At 38.2% G+C, this 27,701-nt stretch overlaps 3 protein-coding genes across 3 annotated transcripts; 2 read left to right on the top strand and 1 right to left on the bottom strand.

The window, feature by feature from the left end:
* Window positions 1-924, top strand: LOC102173586 (olfactory receptor 2D3-like). The gene has a single exon (XM_013969589.2). It carries the CDS (start codon window positions 1-3, stop codon window positions 922-924), a length of 924 nt encoding a protein of 307 aa, XP_013825043.1.
* Window positions 16,435-17,358, top strand: LOC102190804 (olfactory receptor 2D3-like). Its single transcript, XM_005689738.3, has one exon. The coding sequence runs from the start codon at window positions 16,435-16,437 to the stop codon at window positions 17,356-17,358; it is 924 nt and encodes a 307-aa protein (XP_005689795.1).
* LOC102173864 (olfactory receptor 2AG1-like) lies at window positions 26,708-27,640 on the bottom strand. Its single transcript, XM_013969586.2, has one exon. It carries the CDS (start codon window positions 27,638-27,640, stop codon window positions 26,708-26,710), a length of 933 nt encoding a protein of 310 aa, XP_013825040.2.

Here is a 27,701-nt window from a genome sequence, read left to right as displayed (position 1 = left end):
ATGGGTACAAAAAACCAAACCTATCTGACTGAATTCATCTTGCTGGGCCTTTCTGCAGATCAACAGACCCAGATTGTGCTATTTGTGATATTTCTCATCATCTACCTGCTGACTGTATTTGGGAATCTGCTCATCATACTGTTAATTCATATTGACTCTCGACTGCATACACCAATGTATTTCTTCCTTAAAAACCTGTCGTTTAGTGATCTCCTTTTCTCTACAACAATTGTCCCCCAGATGCTATTCCATTTGCTGGTAACAAGAAAGACCATTTCCAAGTCTGGGTGCTCTATTCAGATGATTTTTTTCCTAGTAGCAGGGTGTACAGAAAGCTCCCTGCTAGCAGTGATGTCCTACGACCGCTATGTGGCTGTCTGCAAGCCGCTTCACTACTCCACCCTTATGACCCAGAGGATTTGTGTTCAGCTGTCCATAGGATCTTGGACTAGTGGAGCACTTGTGTCTCTAGTAGATACAACATTTACTTTATATCTCTCATACCATGGCCAGAACATAATTAATCATTATTTTTGTGAACCTCCTGCACTCTTGAAGTTGGCTTCAGAAGAAACCTACAAAGCTGAGATGGCCATCTTTGCCATGGGTGTGATAATTCTCCTCGGTCCTCTCTCCCTTATCCTTTTCTCTTACTGGAATATTATCTCCACTGTGATTCATATACGGGCAGGGGAGAGGAGACTCAAGGTCTTTTCTACATGTGGTTCCCATCTCATTGTTGTTGTCTTCTTCTATGGATCAACAATATTTACCTATATGCGTCCAAATTCCAAGAAAATGAATGAGGGGGATAAGGTGATCTCAGTGTTCTATTCAGTCATAACATCTATGATGAACCCATTCATTTATAGCCTAAGGAACAAAGATGTTAAGCAGGCATTTAGAAAAGTATTTGGAAGATAGAGTCCCTTAGAGCCAGTGATCTCTGTATCGACATGCCATCATGGGGATGAAGACATGTTAAAGTGATTCAACATCTGTAACAGCTTTCTCTCTGAGTGTCTCTAGGCTGATACATCAGTAAGGCACATACAGGTGCCCTTGTACATCTAGAATGTTTCAAGTTTGTCTATTGCATCTTGATCTAGATTATTCTTTGTATTTATAGATTACTTGCCTCATAATAGACTATTATTATTATTATGAGGCAAGTAAAATAGATCTTTGCTTTTATATTGCGTAATATAATATTATCTTGATTATACATTATGTTATATGAATACTTAAAAATATTGAATAGGATCTTTATTTACACTGTACTAATCCATATTCCAGAGAAGGCAATGGCACCCCACTCCGACACTCTTGCCTGGAAAATCCCATGGACGGCGGAGCCTGGAGGGCTCCAGTCCATGGGGTCGCTGAGGGTCAGACATGACTGGGCGACTTCACTTTCACTTTTCATTGTCATGTATTGGAGAAGGAAATGGCAACCCACTCCAGTGTTCTTGCCTGGAGAATCCCAGGGACAGCGGAGCCTGGTGGGCTGCCTTCTATGGCGTCGCACAGAGTCGGATATGACTGAAGCGACTTTGCAGCAGCAGCAGCAGCAATCCATATTCACCCAGTGATATTACCTTTTGATTCTAAACTTCACTGCTGGTTGTCAGTCTCCTCCAATGCTAACATCAAATACAGTCTTCTACACATCTTGGAGTCCTATGCTAGACTCTAAAAGTTCCAGTGAGAAGATATTAATGACTTTTTTAACCCTGAAATTCTGATACTGGACTCTTGGTGTTTTATTTGTTTCATTTCCTGCAGTCTCAAAACACTCCTATAGCCAATTCAGCTGCACATGGTGGCGTTGTTGGCTCAGACAATAATGTGTGGGACCTCAGATTCCAGTAAATATGATACATCTTCTGTATATCACGCACTGTTTCTCTCCAAGCATCGTTGCTGGCTAAGGGAACTAGAATGGAGAGGAACACTGACTACATCAGAACTCTCAGGTCCTTTACCTGTGACACCAATATACCACAGTTGCTCCCCCTCAGACATGCTCTCCCCTCTTCTGCAGGTTTGACTTGCCAACACCCATCAGTCCTCTTTTTTGGAAAGTGGAAGAGAATCACTGACATATGACAAGCAATCCTAGAAGGTGAAGACTGCTCTGAGGATGAAGGGGTGCCTTTGGTCTTTTTCTAGCTCGGCTCTAACCCTCTGTAAGAGCAGAAGCAGCATCACTGACAGGCCTGTAGCTTCTACTCAACTTCCAGCCTGGCACACTGCCCCTCCCTTAGAAGAAAAGCCGCCGTCCTCTTCTCCCCTGCCCTGAACTCTAAAAATCAGGAGTTCGAGCAAACTCCCAGAGATGGTAAAGGACAGGAAAGACTGGTGCTGTAGTTCATGGAGTTACAAAAAGTCGGACATGACTGAGTGACTGAACAACAGCAAAGATCTAACTGCAAGTTTTAAGTGAAATTTCTTAATGCTTCATTGGTAAGTGTGAGAAATCCCAGTTCACATCCATGGCCCGTTTCAGGGCTTGTGAGCTATGAAACATAGTTGGGGACCATCTCAATGCTGCCCATTTGCTCTCATGGTTGTCCATTTCTCTTGGCAGAGGTCCCACGACGCAAACTCATTCCATTCCTTTTTCCTCCATTTCCAAACTTACATGTACCTCCTGACTCACCCCCACCTACCTGCTATGGAGCCGTATGTAGGGATTCTTGTCATATGAAGATGAGTGCTGCTAACCATAACCAGATCATCCTTTCACAAAGTGAGTAGATTATGGAAGCACTTATCTTTTACTGTGCAATTTCCACTTGGAATTCTGCTCTCACTTCATGACCTTCTCTTTAGGCATCTGCAAGGCGATTGTGGGTGAAGGATGGCATGAGCCAGGAATAGTGAGAAGCCCTCATGAAAGTCAAATTTGCCACAGTGACTTCTGGCAATTCCAGCTTCCACGTCCATGGCCTTTTATGAGTACCCAGTGCTGTTCATTATATGTGACAAGGTCCTTGCTGAATTGAATGCATTGTGTAGAATGATCCTACATGGGAGAATAAATCTGTGCAATACTAGATTCACCATGTGCATAGATGTATATTGTTTTGAGATTATGTGAACCAGTATGCACCTATACAAGGAAACAGAATCCTGCTCCAAAGATTATTTGAGAAACTAAGTTATAAACAACAGCAACTAGTTAAACATGCTGCTGCCTCACGACCATTCGTAAGCTCAGTCCATCACTTGCTCTTTTCTTTCCATTTAGTAAAACGGAAGCTGTAGCACATAATTGGAGTGATTCTTGCAAAAGTGGCCATGGGTCACTCTGAGTTATAGAAAACTCAAACGGAATAAGAAAATACAGATACTTAAACACGTTTTTAAAAGAAAACACCCACCTCTGACTGGATGCCAGACTATTGATGACTGTGCAGCCGAAGATAGATGAATTAGAGCATGTGAGAAACGAACAAGCTCCTGAAGTCACAATCTGGGAACTACTCATGTTTTCTAGAGCAAATAGTTTTCCAAGTTTTAAAAGAAATAAATTTCCTTTCATTATGCTACAGGTTGTATGACAGTTATTTTTGTATTAAGTCAACCCATATAATATTGCTTTCAATAGCACAGTTTGAGCTTATTTACACAATGAATATCTAATTGATTTATTAACTAAATATTTATTGAGAATTCTTCTAGGTGCCGAATATATAAGAACGAACAGTTTAAAATTCCTATCCCTGCTGAATTTACATTTTAGAAGAGGGTGATAAAAGTGAATAAACAATAAAACACATAATATGTCTGATGGTAATAAGTACTTTGAGAAAATAAAAGCAAGGAAAGGTAGGTTGCAGTTTTAAGCAGGTGGTCAAGAAAGACCTTTCTGAGAAGGTGATATTTCATTAAAAGAGATCTTATATTTTGCAGAAATCAACATTTGTGCTGTGACCAGAAGTTTGAGAAGAAAGAACCAACCAAGAAGAGATTTAGAGAGGAGGGTTTGGGGAAAATATAGAGTCTTGGATTGGAATGAGTTTCTTTGCAATAAGGACAAAAACAGATCAGAATGTTTGGAGGCTGACGAGTGACAGGGGGAGTGCAATGAACGAGGTCATAGACATAAGCAGAGGACAGATTGGAAGGGTCTTTGGTAGGCAGCCTTCTTAGGGCTGCCATAACAAATTTCCACAAACTCTGTGACTTAGATCAGAGTTCTATGAATAGAAATTTCTATGAATAGAAATTCATAGTTCTGGAAGCCAGAAGTCTGAAGTCAAAGATATCTGCAGATTATGCTCTCTCAGAAGGCTCTAGTGGAGGAGACTTCCTTGGCTTGTGGAACCATAAATCCAATCTGTGCCTTTGTATTCAAAATGCCTGTTCCTTCATTTTCTTTGTCTTCCTCTTTTCTTAAAAAGGCATCCTTCACTGGGATTAGGCTCTGAGTGCTGAAGAATTGATGCTTTTGAACTGTGATGTTGGAGAAAACTCTTGAGAGTCCCTTGGACTACAAGGAGATCCAACCAGTCCATTCTGAAGGAGATCAGTCCTGGGTGTTCTTTGGAAGGGATGATGCTAAAGCTGAAGCTCCAGTACTTTGGCCACCTCATGCGAAGAGTTGACTCACTGGAAAAGACTCTGATGCTGGGAGGGATTGGGGGCAGAAGGAGAAGGGGACGACAGAGGATGAGATGGCTAGATGGCATCACTGACTCGATGCACATGAGTTTGGAGGAACTCTGGGAGTTGGTGATGGACAGGGAGGCCTGGCGTGCTGCAATTCATGGGGTCGCAAAGAGCTGGACACGACTGAGCGACTGAACTGAACTGAACTGAGCTCAGGATGATCTCATTTTGAGATATCCTGTAATTACTTCTGCAAAGAATTTGTTCCAAAAAAGTCACATTCTGAGATTTCAAATAGACATCTTTTCAGTTCAGTTCAGTTCAGTTCACGCTCAGTGATGTACTCTGCATAGAAGTTAAATAAGCAGGGTGACAATATACAGCCTTGACGTACTCCTTTTCCTATTTGGAACCAGTCTGTTGTTCCATGTCCAGTTCTAAATGTTGCTTCTTGACCTGCATATAGGTTTGTCAAGAGGCAGGTCAGGTGGTCTGGTATTCCCATCTCTTTCAGAATTTTCCATAGTTTATTGTGATCCATACAGTCAAAGGCTTTGGCATAGTCAATAAAGCAGAAATAGATGTTTTTCTGGAACTCTGTTGCTGTTTCCATGATCCAGTGGATGTTGGCAATTTGATCTCTGGTTCCTCTGCCTTTTCTAAAATCAGCTTGAACATCAGGAAGTTCACGGTTCACGTATTGCTGAAGCCTAGCTTAGAGAATTTTGAGCATTACTTTACTAGCATGTGAGATGAGTACAATTGTGTGGTAGTTTGAGCATTCTTTGGGATTGCCTTTCTTTGGGATTCAATGAAAACTGACCTTTTCCAGTCCTGTGGCCACTGCTGAGTTTTCCACATTTGCTGGCATATTGAGTGCAGCACTATGACAGCATCATCTTTCAGGATCTGAAATAGCTCTACTGCAATTCCATCACCTCCACTAGCTTTGTTCGTAGTGCTGCTTTCTAAGGCCCACTTGACTTCACATTCCAGGATGTCTGGCTCTAGGTGAGTAATCATACCATCGTGATTATCTGGGTCGTGAAGATCTTTTTTGTATAGTTCTTCTGTGTATTCTTGCCACCTGTTCTTAATATCTTCTGCTTCTGTTAGGTCCATACCATTTCTGTCCTTTATCGAGTCCATCTTTGCATGAAATGTTTCCTTGGTATCTCTAATTCTCTTGAAGAGATCTCTAGTCTTTCCCATTCTGTTGTTTTCCTCTATTTCTTTGCATTGATCGCTGAGGAAGGCTTTCTTATCTCTTCTTGCTATTCTATGGAAGTCTGCATTCAGATGCTTATATCTTTCCTTTTCTCCTTTGCTTTTCATTTCTTTTCTTTTCACAGCTATTTGTAAGGCCTCCTCATACAGTCATTTTGCCTTTTTGCATTTCTTTTCCATGGGGATGGTCTTGATCCCTGTCTCCTGTACAATGTCACAAACCTCAGTCCAAGTTTATCAGGCACTCTATCTATCAGATCTAGGCCCTTAAATTTATTTCTCACTTCCACTGTATAATCATAAGGGATTTGATTTAGGTCACACCTGAATGGTCTAGTGGTTTTCCCTACTTTTTTTAATTTAAGTTTTAATTTGGCAATAAGGAGTTCATGATCTGAGTCACAGTCAGCTCCTGGACTTGTTTTTGTTGACTGTATAGAGCTTCTCCATCTTTTGCTGCAGAGAATATAATCAATCTGATTTTGGTGTTGACCATCTGGTGATGTCCATGTGTAGAGTCTTCTCTCGTGTTGTTGGAAGAGGGTGTTTGCTATGACCAGTGCATTTTCTTGACAAAACTCTATTAGTCTTTGCCCTGCTTCATTCCATATTCCAAGGCCAAATTTGCCTATTACTCCAGGTGTTTCTTGACTTCCTACTTTTGCATTCTAGTCCCCTATAATGAAAAGGACATCTTTTTTTGGGTGTTAGTTCTAAAAGGTCTTGTAGGTCTTCATAGAACCATTCAAATTCAGCTTCTTCAGCATTACTGGTTGGGGCATAGACTTGGATTACTGTGATATTGAATGGTTTGCCTTGGAAACGAACAGAGATCATTCTGTTGTTTTTGAGATTGCATCCAAATACTGCATTTTGGACTGTTTTGTTGACCATGATGGCTACTCCATTTCTTCTGAGGGATTCCTGCCCGCAGTAGTAGATATAATGGTCATCTGAGTTAAATTCACCCAGTCCAGTCCCTTTTAGTTCTCTGATTCCTAGAATGTCGATGTTCACTCTTGCCATCTCTTGTTTGACCACTTTCAATTTGCCTTGATTCATGGACCTGACATTCCAGGTTCCATGCAATATTGCTCTTAACAGCATTGGACCTTGCTTCTATCAACAGTCACATCCACAAGTGGGTATTGTTTTTGCTTTGGCTCCATCCCTTCATTCTTTCTGAAGTTATTTCTCCACTGATCTCCAGTAGCATATTGGGCACCTACTGACCTGGGGAGTTCCTCTTTCAGTATCCTATCATTTTGCCTTTTCATAGTGTTCAGACATCTTTTAGGGTGACACAATTCAATTCTTTACAACCTTGGAAGTCCTGAAAAAAGAGGTTGATTTTATGTTCAATAGAAAGCCACCCCAATATGCTTTTTAAAGGTCCCTTTGAGCAATATATAGAGACTGGATTGTAAGTGGACAAGGATAGAAGCAAGAAAAGCAATCGGTAAGACTGAGCTTTGCTATGGTAACCCAGGAGAGAAATGATGGTCTTCTCTAGACTTGTAGCAATGGAGAGGTAGAAGAGATTGTAGGACTTAGGAGTAGATAAGAAATAGAGATTAAAAAAAAAAGAATGCAATATCTCTGCTGAGGCTTTGAGCAAATCTGTGTATGATGAAGAGGATTCAAAGCAGAGGGAGTTTCGTTGGAAAATTGAGAATTCTCCTTTGGACTTGTTTATATAGTCCTGTATCATATGTTTAGTTCTCAAACAGTCTTCTGTATTTGAGTAGTTATAATAAAGCTTTCATTTAAACAGTCATGACATCTTAAATTGCATCTTGTACCTCTAGTTTTTTTCCCCCATTAGTGGAAAATAATTAAAGCATTCTTAGTATAGTTGCAGACAGGGATTCTGAAATCTCCTGGCACTTTTAACTTGGGAGGTATCACCAAGATAATGCAGCATACACATATGTCAGCTGTATTTTATATGAGTGATACCATCAGTATTGAAAACTATTTTAAAAATTCCGACAGAACTTGGAGACCTCAGAGTTCCTCGGACTGATCTGAAAAACAGTAGTGAAGAAATTCACATCAGGTAAGATTCAGGTATTTCTGTTTGTGATTACCATAAAAAATGCCCCAGGGTATCTGTCATTGTAGAAAGTTTAAAAAATATATAAATAGTAAAAGTGCAGGTTGTTCCAGGGAATGCCCTATTTACAGTAGCTCTTAAGATGTTAGGTCTAAAAACTTCATTGAATGAAAATCCTCCAGAGAAGTTTGGAATTTTAACAAAAAGGCACACCTTGGCTTGATATAGAGTAAGACATAAAGCCCAGGTAATGTCCAAACCTACAGAATACTTTGTAAACTGCAGTGGAGGTTGACTGTTGGGACATGGATTAGCAGACTGAAGAAACCATGGCTTTCTTCATTCATTAGCTTATCTCTTCATCACTGATCCCACTGTCTTGTGTTTGTCTCAAGGACCCATCATCCAGGTGAGAGTAGGTAGGGTAACTATGGAGCATTGATTCTCTTAGGGACTTTGAAATCTCAAGTCTATTCTTTGGAATTGGGCTTTGCCTTTCACTCTCCTGTTCCTCTCTCTTTTCAACCTGGTTTCTAGAGAGAATACTTGCTCATCTTTTGCTGCTTCTCCTGAACAAAGGCCTCATGAATCCTTTTCCACAACTCCAAGGAGGAGGATTAAGCTATTAACCAGGGATACTAGAGTGACTGCAAGGCTGTGGATACCCACTGCCTCTCTTTTTGCATCAAAAGCTAATTTGCCAGATTCTCCTCTGCCTATTGCTCTCTCAGTGCTCTCCTCTCAGAGACTGCTTCCTCCTTCCTTTTAACCACTTAGGTTTGAACACTGGGAGGAAGGAAGACCAGGATGGAACCTGAGCTTCCTGTCCTGGCAGGATCTTGTTGTGTTTGGAGGTCCCTGAATGGCCACACAAGGCTACGTGGGTCTGTTCATTTGTGTGTGCTGACATACACAGATCTTGGTATCTTGTCCTTTATCACACTGAACTTGTCCTACGATAGCAAAAGTGAGAGATTTTAAGAAATATTTATGGTTAAATTATGCCAAATTCCTTAGACATTGAAAATGATATGGGATGAGAAAAAGTCATTGAATGGACAAAAGAGTATATTTGATTTCAATACAATCATAAAATTTAAAAAAGAGACTGAAATTGAAGAGTCAATGGTATGATAAAAAAAATAGAAGTAATGGGTAATGAGTAACTGATGAATTTAGGAATAGAAGTCAGATAACAACAAGGAATAGTATGATGAAGGAAGGTTATGCTGCTTCTCTTTTTTTTCCCTAGAGGAAAAAGTTAAGGTAGTTAAAATTCACTCCAGTATTCTTGCCTGGAGAATTCCAAGGACAGAGAAGCTCAGTGGGCTGTAGTTCATGGAGTCACAAAGAGTCAGATACAACTGAGTGACTAATTCACTCACACACACACACACACACACACACACACACACACACACACAACTTTTTTTCTGTTTTAAAGTTGGGAGAATGGCATTGAAACATGTATAATATCATATATGAAATGAGTCACCAGCCCAGGTTCAATGCATGATACTGGATGCTTGGGGCTGGTACACTGCAACAACCCAAAGGGATGGTACGGGGAGGGGGGAGGGAGGAGGGAGGGGGGTTCAGGATGGGGAACACGTGTATGCCTATGGCAGATTCATGTTGATGTATGGCAAAACCAATGCAATATTGTAAAGTAATTAACCTCCAATTAAAATAAATAAATTTATATTAAAAAAAGAAAAATAAATAAAAGTTACTCAACTATCTTAAGGCTCACTATTTATGAAAAATGATTGGATGATATTACCAAAGAGTAAGGTCATTCTAAAGAAGGAATGGGATAATGACTATCAAGAGTTTAATGCAGGACTTCTTGATGAAAAGCCACTTGAAGAAACAATATTTATACTGGTCCAGAATATAAAGTCAGAGGATAGGAAGAAGCAAGAGATGAGAGTGAAGAGGTAAGCAGGCACCAGATAACAAAGGATAGAGTGAAAGATTACTGATTTTCTGCATACAAAATAATTTGTTTTTATTAAAGATATAAAATCACATAAAAATGGAAAGAAAAAATGTTTATAATCCCATCACCCAGAAAGACACACGCATGAACACCTTGGCTAGGAAAATTTTTAAATGAGAATATTTTAAAATATAAAATATTTTTATAATTCACACTTCATCTTAAATATTTTGCAAACTTTTGATATTAAATAATTTTACAGTTTTTCAGGGGCTGCATAGTATTCCATCATTTGGATGTTCTATATTTGATTTTTTGAGATTTCTTCTTTTAAAGTGTTGTAGTTATAATACTGTAATAAAATCCTCACAGATTTATTTTATCCATATTGTTTTTTGACAAAATATTATATTTATTCATGACAAAATAGTAAGTCTGAATTTACTTTATCAAAGTATACTGCTCATTTTAATGCATTTTCTATATGTTGACAAATTACCCATCATGCAGGTTTTAATATTTTTGTTTCCCAAAAAACAAGAACTTCATTATCATTGAATACTACAAATTTTAAAAATTCATGCCAATGTGATGGTCAGAAAAGACATCTAATTTTAATTTGTCTTTTCTTGTTTTGAGATTGAAATTTACTAATTATGAATTGTCAATTTATGTATATACCTTTTTCCTATAATATTTATAATTTATTTTCTGATTATTATTAGACTTTTTATACTAATTATAAATTTAATATCAAGGATATTAATCCTTGATCTACATTTGCTAAAGTTAATTTTTCCATGTTGTTGTTTACTTTCAGTTTTTGTCTTATGAATGCATTAAAAGATTTTCCCCAGCTTTACTGAGGTTTAATTGACAAATAAAAATTGCATATATTTATGGTACACAATGTGAGGTGTTGATGTATGATGTATACATTGTGAAATGATTACCAAAATCAAGTTAATTAATATATCTGTCTCTTCACAGTTACTTTTTGGGGGGAGAAAAATTAAAATCTAGTCTCAGCAAATAAGTGTATAATACATTATTAACTGTAGTCACTGGTGCTATATGCCAGATCTTCAGAACTTACTCATCCTGCCTGATTGAAACTTTTACCCTTTTATCAACATTTTCCCATTTTCCCTACTTGCTAGTCCCTGGTAACCACCATTCTACTCTCTGCTTCTATGAGATCAATTTTTCAGATGCTGCATATAAATTAGATCATAAAGTACTTGTCTTTTTGTCTCTGGTTTATTTCAATTAGCATAATGTCCATCAGGTTCATCCAAGTTGTCACAGACAGCAAAATTTCCTTCCCCTTTAAGACTGAATAATATTCCATTGCATATGTGTGTGGGGGTCTGTATCACAATTTCTTTATCCAATCACCCATGAACAGATTCTTAGGCTCTTTCCATAATCTTGGCTACTGTGAATAATGCTGTAATGAACTTGGGAGTGCAGATGTCTCCCTGAGAGACAAATTTCACTTCTTTTATCATATATCCAGAAGTGGGACCACTGGATCACTTGGTAGTTCTATTTTTAATTTTGAGGGGAAATTCCATACTGTTTTTCAAATAGCTTCCTACCAACAGTGTAAGTGGCCCCTCTCCTCCTTCTGTCAAAATGTGTTATTTTTTGTCTTTTTAATAGTAGTTCTCCTAATAGGTGTGAGATTATTTGGCATTGTGTTTTTATTTACATTTCCCTGATTATTAGTGATATTGAACCTCTTTTCATATCCCTGTTGGCCATTTGTATGCTTTCTTTTGAGAAATATCTATTCAGTTCTTTCATTTTAAAATCAGGTTATGTATTTTCTTGCTATTGTGCTGTTTGAATGAATGTGTAGAGATTAAAATTGAAGTAAAATAAGTTGGGTTTTTTTTTTATAGTTTGCACTTTTGTTGTAATGCTCAGAAAGTTATTCTACTACATGAGATCAATGGATAATTACCTTATTTTTAAATGTTTAAGGTTATTTCTATGTGTGTATCCATGTGTAATGAACAGACAAATATCCTTCACCCTTCCGGAATGGTTTCTTTGTAATGAATGAAGTGCACACATTTCATTTGTTTGTCAACTCTAGGCATACCTCAGAGATACTATGGGTTCAGTTGCAGACCACTGCAATAAAGTGAGTATTGCAATAAAGTGTCATGTGAGATTTTTGGCTTCCTAGCACATATAATAAAATTATATTTACACTAAATATACTAAAGACTATTAAGTGTGCAATGACATTATGTCTAAAAAAACAATGTGCATGCCTTAATTTAAAAATACTTTATTGCTAAAAATGCAAACCATTATCTGAGTCTTTAGCAAGTTATAATCTTTTTGCTGGTGGAGGGTTTGAAATATTGTGAGAATTACCAAAACATAATATAGATACACTAAGTGCAAAAATGCTTTTGGGAAAAAATGGTGCATATTGACTTGCTCAACTCAGAATTGCCACAAATCTTCAATTTATTTTAAAAAATGCAATATCTGCAAAGCACAGTAAAGTGAAGGGCAGTAAAAAAAGTATGCCTGTGGTCAATTATTCCAGCATGATTTGCTGAATAATATGTGCTTTACTGACTTACCAGAAGCATTTACACAATTCTTGCACAGCCTTTGAAGGTTCTGTTTTTATTCTGATCCAGTGATATATCTTTCAGTTTTTACATTATTCTAATATTATTTTCATTGTTACAATTTGTATTGCTTGTACTGTATTATCATCATAATTCATTCAAGTTTTTCATTTTAAATAATTTAAATCTTCTTTTTTTACTTAGAAAATACAGGCTACATTGTACAAGTCAAACAATACAGATTGGCTTAAAAGGTAAAAGTGTGCTCTCAGTCACTTGCCCTGCTCCCTCAAGAATTCTGCTTTCTGGGGATAATCACCGTTAACAGAATAATTTCTATTGATCTACAAATCATGTATACAAACTATTCTTCTATAGCACGATAGACTTTGTAAGAATCCTTAAATACGGTTGTTTTTATTTTTTATGCTTGACTTTTGAGAAAAAGCTAGGTTCTGATGTTAGGCTTATATGACAATGATTTCTTTTTTAGACTTTCAGTAATAAAGGAGCTTTTAAATAGCTATAAGTATATTTTATTATGTCAAACTCTAATAAATTAGATGTTTAAATTATCAAAACTGATTAATGTGTTTGAATCCTATTATTAGGTATTTGACATTTTATTTACTATTCTCTTCACTTTCATATATGTTTGGAAATTTCCATAGTAAGACTTTCAAAAAGAGAGAAAAACATGACTAAATCAAACTATTAAGTTTGTCTTTGCCCTTCATTCCATATACCTAGAAGCCTCTCATCATCCCCTATCATATTTGGCCTTAACGTTGAATTCTGCTAGCAACACAGATCCAGTTCCAAAGGATGATCAAAGGGAAAAAGAAGGAAAAGTGTAAAAACAGGGAGAAGAAGCATTTTCCTCACTCAGACCTAGCAGCCATGTGTTACTATGCTTTGTCCTTAATTTTCCTAATCTTTCAGTTACTTCTAGATTACAATCCCATTACTGTAATGGGATATCATATAATATTATGGGCTAGCTTTGTTTACTGTCTTAATTTCTTTAAATGCTTTGTATGTTATTTAATGTTTACATAAGCACTATAAGATATGTATTATTAATCTCATCATTTTGCAGATGAGGAAAGCAAGGCACAGAAAAGCCAAGAAATTTGCTATTGGTCACACATGAACCAGAAAAACTAGGATTTCAACCCTGTAGTTTAGCTATAGAGCCCCAACTGCCCATCAGTGAGTTATGCTGTCTCCTGACAAATGGCAGCAGCCCATGAGCAGTTGACTCTCACTATAGGAGAAATGACTGTGGAAACACACATATACCACAAATATACGTGTATACACAGACACACACACCCATTCACACTCGATTCAAAAGATTAAAATGATGCATCACATACAAAGTCTGACAATTTGCCTATGTATGTATTTATGTTATACAGTTATATATAATTGATTTAGTAAGTCCTTTATATATTAAGGATAATTTTAAAATTCTGTTAAAGTGTTTGCAAATATTTTCTCAGATTTATTTATTTTAAATTTTGTTTAAAGTGGCATTCTGATATTCTTAAATTGCCAGTTTTGTGGGCATTTTTCTTTATGATTTCTTTCTCTTTGCATGTACGTGTGTGTGTGCTTGTTTAGGAAAGTTTTTACTACCCGAAGATTGAATAGACCGATAGATAAATCAAAAAATAGGTAGATTATCTAATTACATAGAAAATTAAAGTGTTTTTAAAAATTAGATAATTCAATTTGGATTTATTATTGCTTATACGACCAGTCCTGGGTGTTCATTGGAAGAACTGAGGCTAAAGCTGAAGCTCCAGTACTTTGGCCACCTCATGCGAAGAGTTGCCTCACTGGAAAAGACCCTGATGCTGGGAGGGATTGGGGGCAGGAGGAGAAGGGGATGACAGAGGATGAGATGGCTGGATGGCATCACCGACTTGATGCACATGAGTTTGGGTGAACTCTGGGCGTTGGTGATGGACAGGGAGGCCTGGAGTGCTGTGATTCATGGGGTCACAAAGAGTCAGATACGACTGAGCGACTGAACTGAACTAATACTTACATTATATGTATATATAAATATGTTTATATAAACATACGTATGTTGTATTCTAAAGTGAATATCCAATTGTTCTATATCTTTTAGAAGTGATACACTTCAGATGCCACATTTGTCAATTATAAAATTTTCATACATACAGGAAATGTTTCTGTTCTATAACATATTTATTTGTCAAATGCTTTATGCCAGTTCAGTATATACAATATTAGTAAGGAAGGAAAATTTTATTATATATTTTATGTCTGGTTGGGTATGTTTCTTCTACTCCCTCATTTTTCGTTTCCATACCTCATTTTCTACTATAAAATTATGAATCTAGAAGAAATTAAAAATAAGTTTATTAAATTCCATTACAAAAATCTTCTGTGAATTTGGTTGGAATTTCAACGAATTTATGGATGAATTTGGATGAAATGAACATCTTTACAAGATTATGTTCCAAGTAAGTCGGACGCAACTTAGCGACTGACTGAATTGATGCATAAAATTAATCTGCTTATTCACTTATTCAAATATAATATTTCATGGTTTTCTTCACATAAGTCTTTAAATGTTTCTTAACTGCTCACTGTTAAGTTTAGCAACTGTGAAGGGATTCTTTTTTTAACTAAAATTTCTACTTATTTTTCACTTACTCAGCTTACTAAGCTTGCTTTGGATCCCTTTGCATTTTTTAAAGATGTACAATTAGAGATCTGCAAATAATCTTTATCAGTTTTCTCAATATTTTTCCTTGAATTCTCTCTGTTGTCCTTTAGGCATGGCACCTCAAAATGCTTTAAAATATGTTCAAATATGCCTGTTATTTGTGTGCCTATAAATATGAGTTTGAGTTAACTCTGGGAGTTGGTGACGGACAGGGAGGCCTGGTGTGCTGCAGTCCATGGGGTCACAAAGAGTCAGACACTACTTAGTAACTTAACTGAATTGATAAATAGCTCTGCCATAGTGGATGAGCTCTAAAACCCTTAAAATGGAGAAAGTCTGTGGATTTATCTTCAAGGAGTGGAGAGAACTGGGCTAAACCTTAACCTTCTCTACAACCAGTTTTTCAGTAAGAAAGGAACATAATTGCAGGATATAGAATGGATGACAAAGGCTTAGATGAGCCAGTTTGAAAATTTCTGAGTCCTTGTTTCATCATCTGTATTTGGGGGATAATAATAATTAACTCATGGAATTAAGATTTAAAATTAAAGGATAAAGAAACAATAATGACTAGTCCCAAGAGAGTGTCTGATGTTATTCTTGCCAAAAGGCTTTGTGCAAAGAGAGAGAAAAGAGTGTTGAGGATAGAATAGGGCATATTTAAAGGACACCACAGAGTACAATGACTAAAGAGGCAGCTATTTTTACTGATGCACCTCAGGGTCTTCTTCACGTTGAGAACAAATGACAGATGAATTTGTTTAAGGGCCGGGATTACAAACAACAATATCTTCCTTTAACTTCCCTTTCCTGGCTTCAGAGCACTTGTTTAGGATTACTTTGTAAATATAAAGACAAAAATTTGCCTTCACAAATGTTGTCAGTTTGCAGCATAAAAATCTAACTGGTTTAAAGCAACTGGAGTATGCTTGTTTCCCAAATTTGTGTACAAGAAAGGATGCACTGTGAGCAGCTCTTAAAATCTTCTCAGAACTATGTGTAGTCCAGCCGAGGCTTGGTCACATAGTATATTCAAGATGATTGCTGGCTCTCTAGTTCTACTGAAAGATTCAAGGGCAGAGAAAATCAGAAATGGATTTCAATTGTCAGAACTACCAAGCAAAAAGAGAACTCTTTCTTGTAACCTATGGAAGCAGATAAGAGTTGGAAGTCAATGGCCCAGTTTTGTATATTGATGGATAAAATACTTGTTACTCATATAGTTTTTAACTGATCGATATGTGTGTGCTTTTTTTTCTTGGTGTTGACCTATAAAGAATATTAAATATTCATGGGAGAAGGAAACCAAACATATGTGACTGAATTTGTCTTCCTGGGCCTTTCACAGGATCCACACACGCAAGTCCTGCTCTTCTTCCTTTTTCTGATCATCTACCTGCTGACTGTGCTGGGAAATCTGCTTATTGTTGTGCTCATTCACATAGATTCCAGGCTCCATACACCCATGTACTTTTTCCTTAGAAACTTGTCCTTTGCTGATCTTTGTTTTTCTACTACTACAGTTCCCCAGGTGCTAGTCCACTTCCTGGTAAAAAGGAAAACCATTTCATTTGCTGGATGCTCAACACAGATAGCTGTTTTACTTCTGGTTGGGTGTACTGAGTGTGCACTGCTGGCGGTGATGTCCTATGACCGGTATGTAGCTGTCTGCAAGCCCCTGCGCTATACCACCATCATGACACATTGGGTATGTGCCCAGCTGGCGATAGGATCCTGGGCCAGTGGAGCATTTGTGTCTCTGGTAGACACCACATTCACGTTGTGTCTGCCATACCGAGGGAACGATACCATTAACCATTTTTTTTGTGAACCTCCTGCCCTCCTGAAGCTGGCTTCTGCAGACACCTACAGGACAGAAATGGCCATCTTTGCAATGGGTGTGGCCATCCTCCTAGCTCCTGTCTCCCTGATCCTGGTCTCCTACTGGAATATCATCTCCACTGTGATCCAGATGCAATCTGGGGAGGGACGGCTCAAGGCTTTCTCTACCTGTGGCTCCCATCTCACTGTTGTTGTCCTCTTCTATGGCTCAGCAATATTTGCCTACATGAGACCGAACTCCAAGATAATGAATGAAAGAGATAAAGTGATCTCTGTTTTCTATTCAGCAGTGACACCCATGCTGAACCCCATCATTTATAGTCTGAGGAACAAGGATGTCAAAGGGGCTCTCAGGAGGGTGATTGCAAAATAGTGTTTTTGAAAGTGGGAATCTCTGATTTTGATGACAATTTTGGGGATGTGGGGAGAAGTGACTTTATTATAAAAATTTTCCCATTTTCATTCCATTCCTGCACTTCTGTTTTCTTCTCTTATTTTCTCACATGTCTTCTCAAATAAGTTCAGCATATTGCCTAATCAAAGCAAGGAACCTTGATAGACACAGGAAAGTAACATAGAAAGGAAAAGAAGGGAGAAAAATATAGGAAGAAAGGGAAAGAGAAAAGAAAGGAAGGAAGGAAACGAAAGGCTGATGAATAAACAGTCACTACTCTTCAAGTCCATACAAGCTAATAAGGAAATCAAAACAAGTAGACAACTGTACATCAAAAAAACAAAGAAACAAACAAAACTATCACAAATACAAGAATGTATTTCTGGCAAATGGATTCATTTTCTTCATACTTGCATGCATTCATCAAATATATTTTGAATACAGCATATATTTCAGGTGTATTTCTGGAAGATGAGGCTATAGATGTAAAAAATGTAAAGTCTTGATGGTGTTATATTTCTAGCATAGCTTAAAATTCTAATTTTAATAATATCTAAAATTTTAAAGGGAGAATATTTAAGGAACAGCAAATGGCAGAATTTTTCTAAGAGTATGTATATGTTAAGAAAATGAGCGATAAAGATGAAAGTAAGACAGAGTCTAGACTGAGAAATACTCTTTTTTTGTACTGAAGAATTTGCCCAGCATGTAATTCTGAAAATGCTGAATATGGGTAATTTATAAGACAGTAATAGATAATGAGGATGAGGTTAAGAAAATGAGAACTGTGGCACTACTTTATGCCTTGGTAAGGCATCTATAATGTAGACAATAGTTTTATATATTATGACTTAAAATGATTCCTAAGTCATTTTTTGAAAATATTGTTCAATACACAGTGGAGTAGGGAAATTGATCTTAGGGATCTCCTTTTGTAACGAGTCCCAAGTGATTCTTAAGCACACTAAAAATTGTACACTGCATTTTAGGTAATGGAATGGCTTTTGTAGAAGCAAATTGTGTAATTATTTGCTTAGTATCTGATTCATCCATTAGGCTGCAAATTCCACAGCGGTAAAAACTGTGACTGCTTTGTTGATCTCTATATTATCACTTATAGTAAACTATCCAGGCATTGTTATTGCTCAAGAAATATCATTTTCAAATGAATGGATAAAGCTAGAGTTTAAAAGAGAGATATGGGCTGGAGAAATAGATCTTCAAGTTTACTGTAAATAATTGCAAGTGAAATTTGACATATCTCAGGATATGTGCCAAAGGTTTTAATCAGAAAACCAAGCTTATGCATTGCAATCTTGAAGGAGTTATATTAAAATGCAAATTCTTGGTCCTATTATAGACCACAGGGGTGGCAAAGATGGAGGCAATACAGATGTTTTGTAACAATATCCCAAGGTAATTCTGAAGCGCAATCGTGGTTGAGATGTGATGTTCAAGAAAGATAGTGGGAAAGAATCCAAGACAGAACCTTGCAGTTACCAACATTTCAAGGTGGAAGTATAGCCAATCAAGTCTGAGGCAGCAAGAATCAGAGAAACAGATGGAGTGTCAGATGTGGTGAAAGGAGTGACCATCCAGGAAAGATTTCTCAAATGACTCAGAGTTTCATGTATTATTGATAAAAGCTTACAATTTGTCGGCTTGGTCATTACTGACCTTGACAAAGATTATTACAGCAGAATAATTGACTGGAAATCATACAGAATCAATTTGTGAGGAGGCAACTTTTAAGTTGAAAACTGAAGGATGAAAGAGTCAACCAGATAAAGGTGTGATGGGGGAGTGGTAAAAGGCTAGAATCCTTTTCTTTTTACTAAGAGAGCTTTTCTCGCCCTTAATATAACAAAAATATTCTATGTCATCTTCCAGTTCAAGTTCTAGTTTTGATACCTCAAATCTGGATTCACCTTTTGGTGGGTATTAAGTCAAAAGACACAGCTAAGGCAAAGTCAAGAGAAGGAAGGATTTCTTGTTTTTCTTGCCTTTTCTGTATTCTTTTGCTCCCTTAAGATCATTAATTACTGAGACCTGCTCAAGGGCTAGCAATATGGCCAGACTTAGAGCACAAAGTGGTTTAGGTGAAAAATGGCTTCTTCCTATGTCAAGAAAGCCATGCCTGGTTCTCTTTATACAGTGATCCCCTACCTTATCTGCTTACAGTTTTCCTTTATGTAAAATAATACTATTTGCTTTAGCATAGTAGTCAGCAAACTTTCTGTAAAGGGGTAGAAACTAAATATATTTAGGCTTTGCAGGCCATACTGTCCCATCACAACTACTATTGTCGTGGGACAACAAGTCATAGACAATACAAAAATGAATGTGTTCCCATAAAACTTCCCCAGGTGTGTTTACTATTCCCTGTTCTAACAGATAAATCTCAAATCTCAGTGGTTTAACAAGCAGAAGCTTGTTTTTCACTTACACAAATTCTAGTTGAGGGATGGAGTGGAAGATGTGTAGGCCTAGGTTGACAGAAGTTCTGCTATTTGCAGCTTTCATGGTTATCTTGCATGTCAATATCCAGAAAAATGAAGATTAAAAGGCTTTTCATTGGTGGGTTTTGTGCCTTAGAAGAAGCACACATCATATTCCATTGGTTGAAGTTCAATCACATGGTCCCACATATGCACAGAAACAAGAGGGACATGAATCTGGGGTGGGCAGCCTGACATTAGACTGTGTTTTAACCATTAGATCTTTAAAAAATCTGGAGTTTATTTTTGGTGAATATATATATATTTATTTATTATGAATTAATATGGTATTATTTTCCTAAATATTTAGCCATTTTTTTCTAGTATCATGGTTACTCATCTTTTCCCATTAATATCAAATATACCATATAGTATACTAAATTTCAATATGAATATTGCCTGTTTATCAACTACTACACTTTGTTCTATTTCAATTACTGTTGTTTTAGTTGGTAGGACATATCTCTTATATATCATCTGTTCTACAATTTTCTACTTCTTAGCTTGTCCAAATTCACTTTTTTAAATGACATTAAAGTTTTGATAGTTATAAATTTGAATTTATAGGTTATTTAGCAAAAAACTAATATACTGTACTTAAATAAAATAGTAATTTTTGTATGTACGAACATAGCATATTCCTCTATTTCATCAGTGAAGATATGTACATGCCCTTACATGCATACACATTGCTATTGTAGAGACTATTCTCTATACATACCTCAATTTTTATGGAGAAGAAGCTATGACACACACATAGCAGAGTCCATGCTCTCACAGAATTTTCATTTTGGAAAGTGGAAACAGAGAGTGAGCAGGTAAACCAAGGTGTAAGAAAATTTTACATAATGATAAATACAATGAGAAAAAATAAAACACAGTGTGTGATAATGCCTTTTGATTTGGGTGCATTCTACTTCAATGGGTAACCTTTCTGAAAAGTTAAGATTTTTAAGGTGAGATGTGAATGACAAGAAGTAGTAAGACAAGCAGATTTGACAGAAAAACATCACAGGCTAGGAGAATAGCTACTAACTGGCTCTAAAGCAGAAATAATTTTGAACTGTGTAATGGACAACAAGAAGGTCAAAGGAGTTAGAGTGAATGTAAGAGAGCGCAGTCTCAAATATGGACTGACCGGTAGGCACAGCAAGATCATGGGTATCCTCCTTGAAAAGTGAAATGCTCTGACATGTTTATGATGGTCAATCTTAAACCATCATAAATAGTCTAAGGAGGGAGAAAGGGAGAAAGCAGATTATAGAGGGACAAGAACGAAAATAAGAAATAGCTACTGTGGAACAATAGCCCACAGCATATGGTGACTGGACTAAGATGCTTTGAAGAGAGACGGCAACAAGTGCCACATTTGGAATGTATTGTATAGATGAAACCAACAGGATTTACTGGGGTCAATAAGCAAAAAGAGAAAACAATGTCTATCATTTGTTGTATTATAAGTGGTAGCCCCACAGCATATTTAAGCTACTAGAGAATAAGCATGAGTTTGTATGTGCATGTGAGTCCTTTTCAGCATAAATACATATCTGTAGACTCACACGTCAAACATACCTTTTGCAAGTGTAAGGATATTTCAATATAGCCTTGAGATAATGGAAAACTAGTCTTGTTTGTGTGCTTGTTTAAGGAAATGGCAACCCACTCCAGTATTCTTGCCTGGAGAATCCTATGGATGGAGGAGCTTGGTAGGCTACAGTCCACGGGGTCGCAAAGAGTCAGATACGACTGAATGACTTTACTTTTATTGTGAAATGATAAACATAGCTGTTTACTTACAGCCTTTGCTGATGCCTTGTTTTTCTTTTACTCATTTCAGTATTTTTGGAATTTTAGGCAGCATTAAAAAGTCTCCATGTCGAAAGCAAAACAAGAAAAGATAAACAAATAAAAAACACCTGTTAGAGTGTCCAGACTGGGGAGTTTCCATGATGGCTGATGTTTGGAAAAAGGAGGAGTGAACATGATGCAAATACATCCAAACCACCACTAGCGTGGGCATTAAACTAGGCTGCTGATATGATCTTTTAAGGGCATGTGTGCATGCTCAGTCCCTCAGTCGTGTTCAACTTTTTGTGACCCCACCTCCCCGCCCCGCCCGGCCTCTGGATCATAGCCCAGCAGGCTCCTTTGTTCATGGAATTTTCCAAGCAAGAATACTGGAGCAGGTTGCCATTTCCTCCTCCAGGGTATCTTCCCGACCCAGGGATCGAACCTATGTCTCCTGCATCTCCTGCGTTGGCAGGCAAATTCTTTACCACTGAGCCACCTGGGAAACCCTTGTAAGAAGGTCAGTTGGTCTAAAATTTGTACAAACCTCAAGTCCCTGCCCCTGATAACTACATCTCATCAGCTGTATGGTCCTTGCTTAGGCTTCCCAGTTGAAACTTTCTCTTTTGGGACCTTATATTGGTTCAATATGGACTCCTCCAAGTCAGAGGTCATGTCTGAAGTTTGCAAAACCTCCTTACCCATTTAACACTGTAGTTAATTGGGAAAACAAAGAGTGAGTTTTAAATACAATGTGATCAAATAACAAATGATGGAGAGGGTGTGGAGAAAAGAGAACCCTCTTACAATGTTGGGGGAATGTAAGTGTAGCCACTATAGAAAACAGTATAGAGATTCCCTCAAAAGAGAAAAGTTGAATTACCATATGATCCAGCAAGCCCACTCTTGGGCATATATCTGGACAAAATTACAAGTAAAAAAGATACATGCACCCCTTTGTTCATACAAGCAGTATTCACAATAGCCAAGATGTAGAAATAAACTAAATGCCCATTAACAGATGAATGGATGAAGATATGGTATAGGTATATAATGGACAACTACACAGACATAAAAAGAATGAATTAATAATTAAGCATAATTACAATATTTAATTATGATATCAGTTCAGCTCAATTCAGTCACTCAGTCGTGTCTGACTCTTTGCGACCCCATGAATCACAGCACGCCAGGCCTCCCTGTCTATCACCAACTCCCGGAGTTCACTCAGACTCACGGCCATCGAGTCAGTGACGCCATCCAGCCATCTCATCCTCTGTCGTCCCGTTCTCCTCCTGCCCCCAATCCCTCCCAGCATCAGAGTCTTTTCCAGTGAGTCAACTCTTCTCATGAGGTGGCCAAAGTACTGGAGTTTCAGCCTTAGCATCATTCCTTACAAAGAAATCCCAGGGCTGATCTCCTTCAGAAGGGACTGGTTGGATATCCTTGCAGTCCAAGGGACTCTCAAGAGTCTTCTCCAATACCACGGTTCAAAAGCATCAATTCTTCGGCGCTCAGCTTTCTTCACAGTCTAACTCTTACATCCATACATGACCACTGGAGAAACCATAGCCTTGACTAGATGGACCTTTGTTGGCAAAGTAATGTCTCTGCTTTTCAATATGCTATCTAGGTTGGTCATAACTTTCTTTCCAAGGAGTAAGCATCTTTTAATTTCATGGCTGCAGTCACCATCTGCAGTGATTTTGGAGCCATAGTCTGCCACTGTTTCCACTGTTTCCCCATCTATTTCCCATGAAGTGATGGGACAAGATGATATAAATAATATAATTAAATAATTAATATATATTTATTGATTTAATTATATACTTTATTTAATATTAATAATTAATTATAATTATCATGTACTGTGCTTAGGTAGTCATATCTGACTCTTTGTGACCCCATGGACTTAATTAAGAACTAATGAATTAATTCATTCTTTTTATATCTTAGTAGTATTCCATTGTATATATTTGCCATACCTTCATCTGTTCTTCTGTTAATGGGCATTTAGGTTGCTTCCATGTCTTGGCTATTGTGTGTAGTGCTGATACGAACATAGGGGAGCATATATATTTTTGACTTGTAGTTTTGTCCAGATAGGTGCCCAGGAGTGGGATTGATGGAACATATGGTAACTCAAATTTTTTTTAAGAACCACTGTACTGTTTTCTATGGTGGCTACACTAACTACATTCCCACCAACAGTGTCAGAGGGTTCTCTTTTCTCCACACCCTCTCCAGCATTTGTTATTTGATCATATTGTACTTAAAACTTACTCTTTGTTTTCCCAATTAACTACAATGTTAAATGGGGAGAGGAGTTTTTGAAAACTTGGGACAGGACCTCTGACTTGCAGGAGTCCATACTGAACCAATATAAGGGCCCCAAAAAGAAAATTCAACTTGGAAACCTAAGCAAAGACCATATAGCAGGGACAAGGAACTTGAGTTTTGTACAAATTTTAGACCCACTAACCTTCTTGAAAGGGTCGTTATAGAAAGATGGCGGCTTCTCTGATGGCTAAGATGGTAAAGAATCTGCCTGCAATGCGGGGGACTGGGTTTGTTCCCTGGGTCAGGAAGATTCCCTGGAGTAGGGAATGGCTATGAACAAAGCTAGTGGAGGTGATGGAATTCCAGTTGAGCTATTTCAAATCCTGAAAGATGATGCTGTGAAAGTGCTGCACTCAATATGCCAGCAAATTTGGAAAACTCAGCAGTGGCCACAGGACTGGAAAAGGTCACTTTTCATTCCAATCCCAAAGAAAGGCAATGCCAAAGAATGCTCAAACCACCACACAATTGCACTCATCTCACACGCTAGTAAAGTAATGCTCAAAATTCTCCAAGCCAGGCTTCGTCAATACGTGAACTGTGAACTCCCTGATGTTCAAGCTGGTTTTAGAAAAGGCAGAGGAACCAGAGATCAAATTGCCAACATCTGCTGGATCATGGAAAAAGCAAGAGAGTTCCAGAAAAACATCTATTTCTACTTTATTGACTATGCCAAAGCCTTTGACTGTGTGGATCACAATAAACTGTTGAAAATTCTGAAAGAGATGGGAATACCAGACCACCTGACCTGCCTCTTGAGAAATCTGTATGCAGGTCAAGAAGCAACAGTTAGAACTGGACATGGAACAACAGACTGGTTCCAAATAGGAAAAGGAGTACGTTAAGGCTGTATATTGTCACCCTGCTTATTTAACTTGTATGCAGAGTACATCATGAGAAACACTGGGCTAGAAGAAGAACAAGCTGGAATCAAGATTGCTAGGAGAAATATCAATAACTTCTGATATGCAGATGACACCACCCTAATGGCAGAAAGTGAAGAGTAACTCAAAAGCCTCTTGATGAAAGTGAAAGAGGAGAGTGAAAAAGTTGGCTTAAAGCTCAACATTCAGGAAACAAAGATCATGGCATCCAGTCCCATCACTTCATGGGAAATAGATGGGGAAACAGTGGAAACAGTGTCAGACTTTGTATTTTTGGGCTCCAAAATCAATACAGATGGTGATTGCAGCCATGAAATTAAAAGATGCTTACTCCTTGGAAGGAGAGTTATGTCCAACCAAGATAGCATATTCAAAAGCAGAGACATTTTTTGCCAAAAAATGTCCGTCTAGTCAAGGCTATGTTTTTCCACTGGTCATGTATGGATGTGAGAGTTGGACTGTGAAGAAGGCTGAGTGCTGACGAATTGATGCTTTTGAACTGTGGTGTTGGAGAAGACTCTAGAGGGTCCCTTGGACTGCAAGGAGATCCAACCAGTCCATTCTGAAGGAGATCAGTCCTGGGTGTTCTTTGGAAGGACTGATGCTGAAGCTGAAACTCCAATACTTTGGCCTCCTCATGCGAAGAGTTGATTCACTGGAAAAGACTCTGATGCTGGGAGGGATTGGGGGCAGAGGGAGAAGGGGATGACAGAGGATGAGATGGCTGGACAGCTTCACCGACTTGATGCACATGAGTTTGAGTGAACTCCGGGAGTTGGTGATGGACAGGGAGGCCTGGCGTGCTGTGATTCATGGGGTCGCAAAGAGTCGGATACGGCTGAGAGACAGAACTGAACTGAACTGCACCGCTCCATTATTCTTGCCTGGAGAATTCTATGGAGAGAGAAGCCTGGTTGAACTACACAGTTCATGGGGTCACAAAGAGTTGAATGTGACTGAGTGACTAACACTTTCACTTTTGGAGACAGGAGTTCAATCCTTGGGTCACGAAGATCCCCTGGAGAAGGTAGGTGGCGACCCACTTCTGTGTTCTTGCCTGAAAGATACCACAGAGGAGCCTGGTGGGCTACAGTCCAAAGTGTCCCAAAGAGTTGGATACGACTGAGCAGCCAAGCACAAGCGCCCAACAGGGACATGGATGGAAACAGAGATCATCGTACCAAGTGAAGTAAGTCAGAAGGAGAAAGAAGACCATAGGATATCACCTATTTGTGGAATCCAAACTATAACACCAAGGAAACTGCTTACAAAATAGAAACAGACTCACAGACATAGACAACAGACTTCTGGTTGCCAAGGAAGAGGGAAGGAGGAGAAGGGATAGCCTAGGAGTTCGGGGTTAGCAAATCAAACCATTACACACAGAATGAATAAACAAGGTCTTACTGTACAGAAGAGGAAGTTATATTCAATATCCTAAAATAAGCCATAATGGAAAATAATATAAAAATGAATATATATGTATAATATGAATGAATATATGTATAACTGAGTCACTTTGCTATATAGAGAAAATCAATACAATGTTGTAAACCAACTATAATTCAATAAAAATAAACAAGTGAGTAATTACATAAATACAGTCTGATACATATCTCATAAATTACTTCACAGAAAGACAATTTAAAACAGCATTTGACAAGTAAAGCTAAATTCTTCATTTTTCTATTAAAAGATATACTCTCCACTATTGTGTTTTTGCCATGAGTATTTCATTTTTAGCAGAAAACTTCTGACTTTGAGGAGGAATGAATTTTGGTGTCAAGCTATAAGCTCTCCCAAGATGGTGAAGTGTGTTCATAGCATATATTTTCGTAGGACTCTTCTTAAGGCCCCCATAACCTCTTTATTTCTCAGGCTGTAGATGAGGGGGTTCAGGGCTGGGGTGACAATCGTGTAGAAGACAGAGATGATGTTGTCCTGCTTGGGGCTGTGGAGGGAACTGGGCAGAATATACATGAATGTGGCCGCTCCATAGAACATCCCGACCACAGTCAGGTGGGAAGAGCAGGTGACCAGGGCTTTCTGCCTCCCTTCATTTGAGGGCATGTGGAGCACAGTAAGTAGGATTAGTGTGTAGGAGGCAAGAATAGCAACAAGAGGTGGAATCAGGAAGGTCACACCAGTCACATACAACATGAGTTCATATCTAGAGGCATCTTCACAGGCCAACTTCAATAGAGGTGGAATCTCACACAGTAGGTGGTTGATTTTCCGGGACATGCAGAAAGGGAAGTGCATGGTATACAGGGTATGACATAATGCATTCAAGGAAGCCAGGACCCAGGGTGTGGCCATCATGAGCCAGCAGACCCTTGGCCTCATGAGGACCATATAGTTCAGAGGATGACAAATGGCCACATACCTGTCATAGGCCATGAAGGCCAGTAGGAGGTCCTCTGCACCACCTACAGTCAGTGCCAGGAACATCTGAAGGGCACAGCCCCCAAAGGAGATGGTGTTTTCACTGAGCAGAAAATCCACAATGGCCTTGGGAGTGACAACAGACGTGAAGAGGAGGTCCATGAGAGAGAGCTGCCTGAGCAGGAGGTACATGGGCACGTGGAGCCAGGCATCCATTGTGATAACCAGGAACAGCAGGACATTGCTGGTGAGGGCCAGCATGTACAGGACTGAGACTGTGGCACAAAGCAGCCCAGGAAACCCACTGTTATTCAGAATCCCCAACAATATGAAGCCACTTCCCAGGGTGGAGTTCCAGTGCTCCATTCTGTGTTGTTTCTTTAGTTGCCTAGAACAAAGTAGATTCTTGGTGAATTTTTGTTATGAT

This window comes from Capra hircus, chromosome 15, assembly GCF_001704415.2.
Source record: "Capra hircus breed San Clemente chromosome 15, ASM170441v1, whole genome shotgun sequence".
NCBI classification, from domain to species: Eukaryota; Metazoa; Chordata; class Mammalia; order Artiodactyla; family Bovidae; genus Capra; species Capra hircus.
This window is presented reverse-complemented; position numbering and strand designations above follow the sequence as displayed.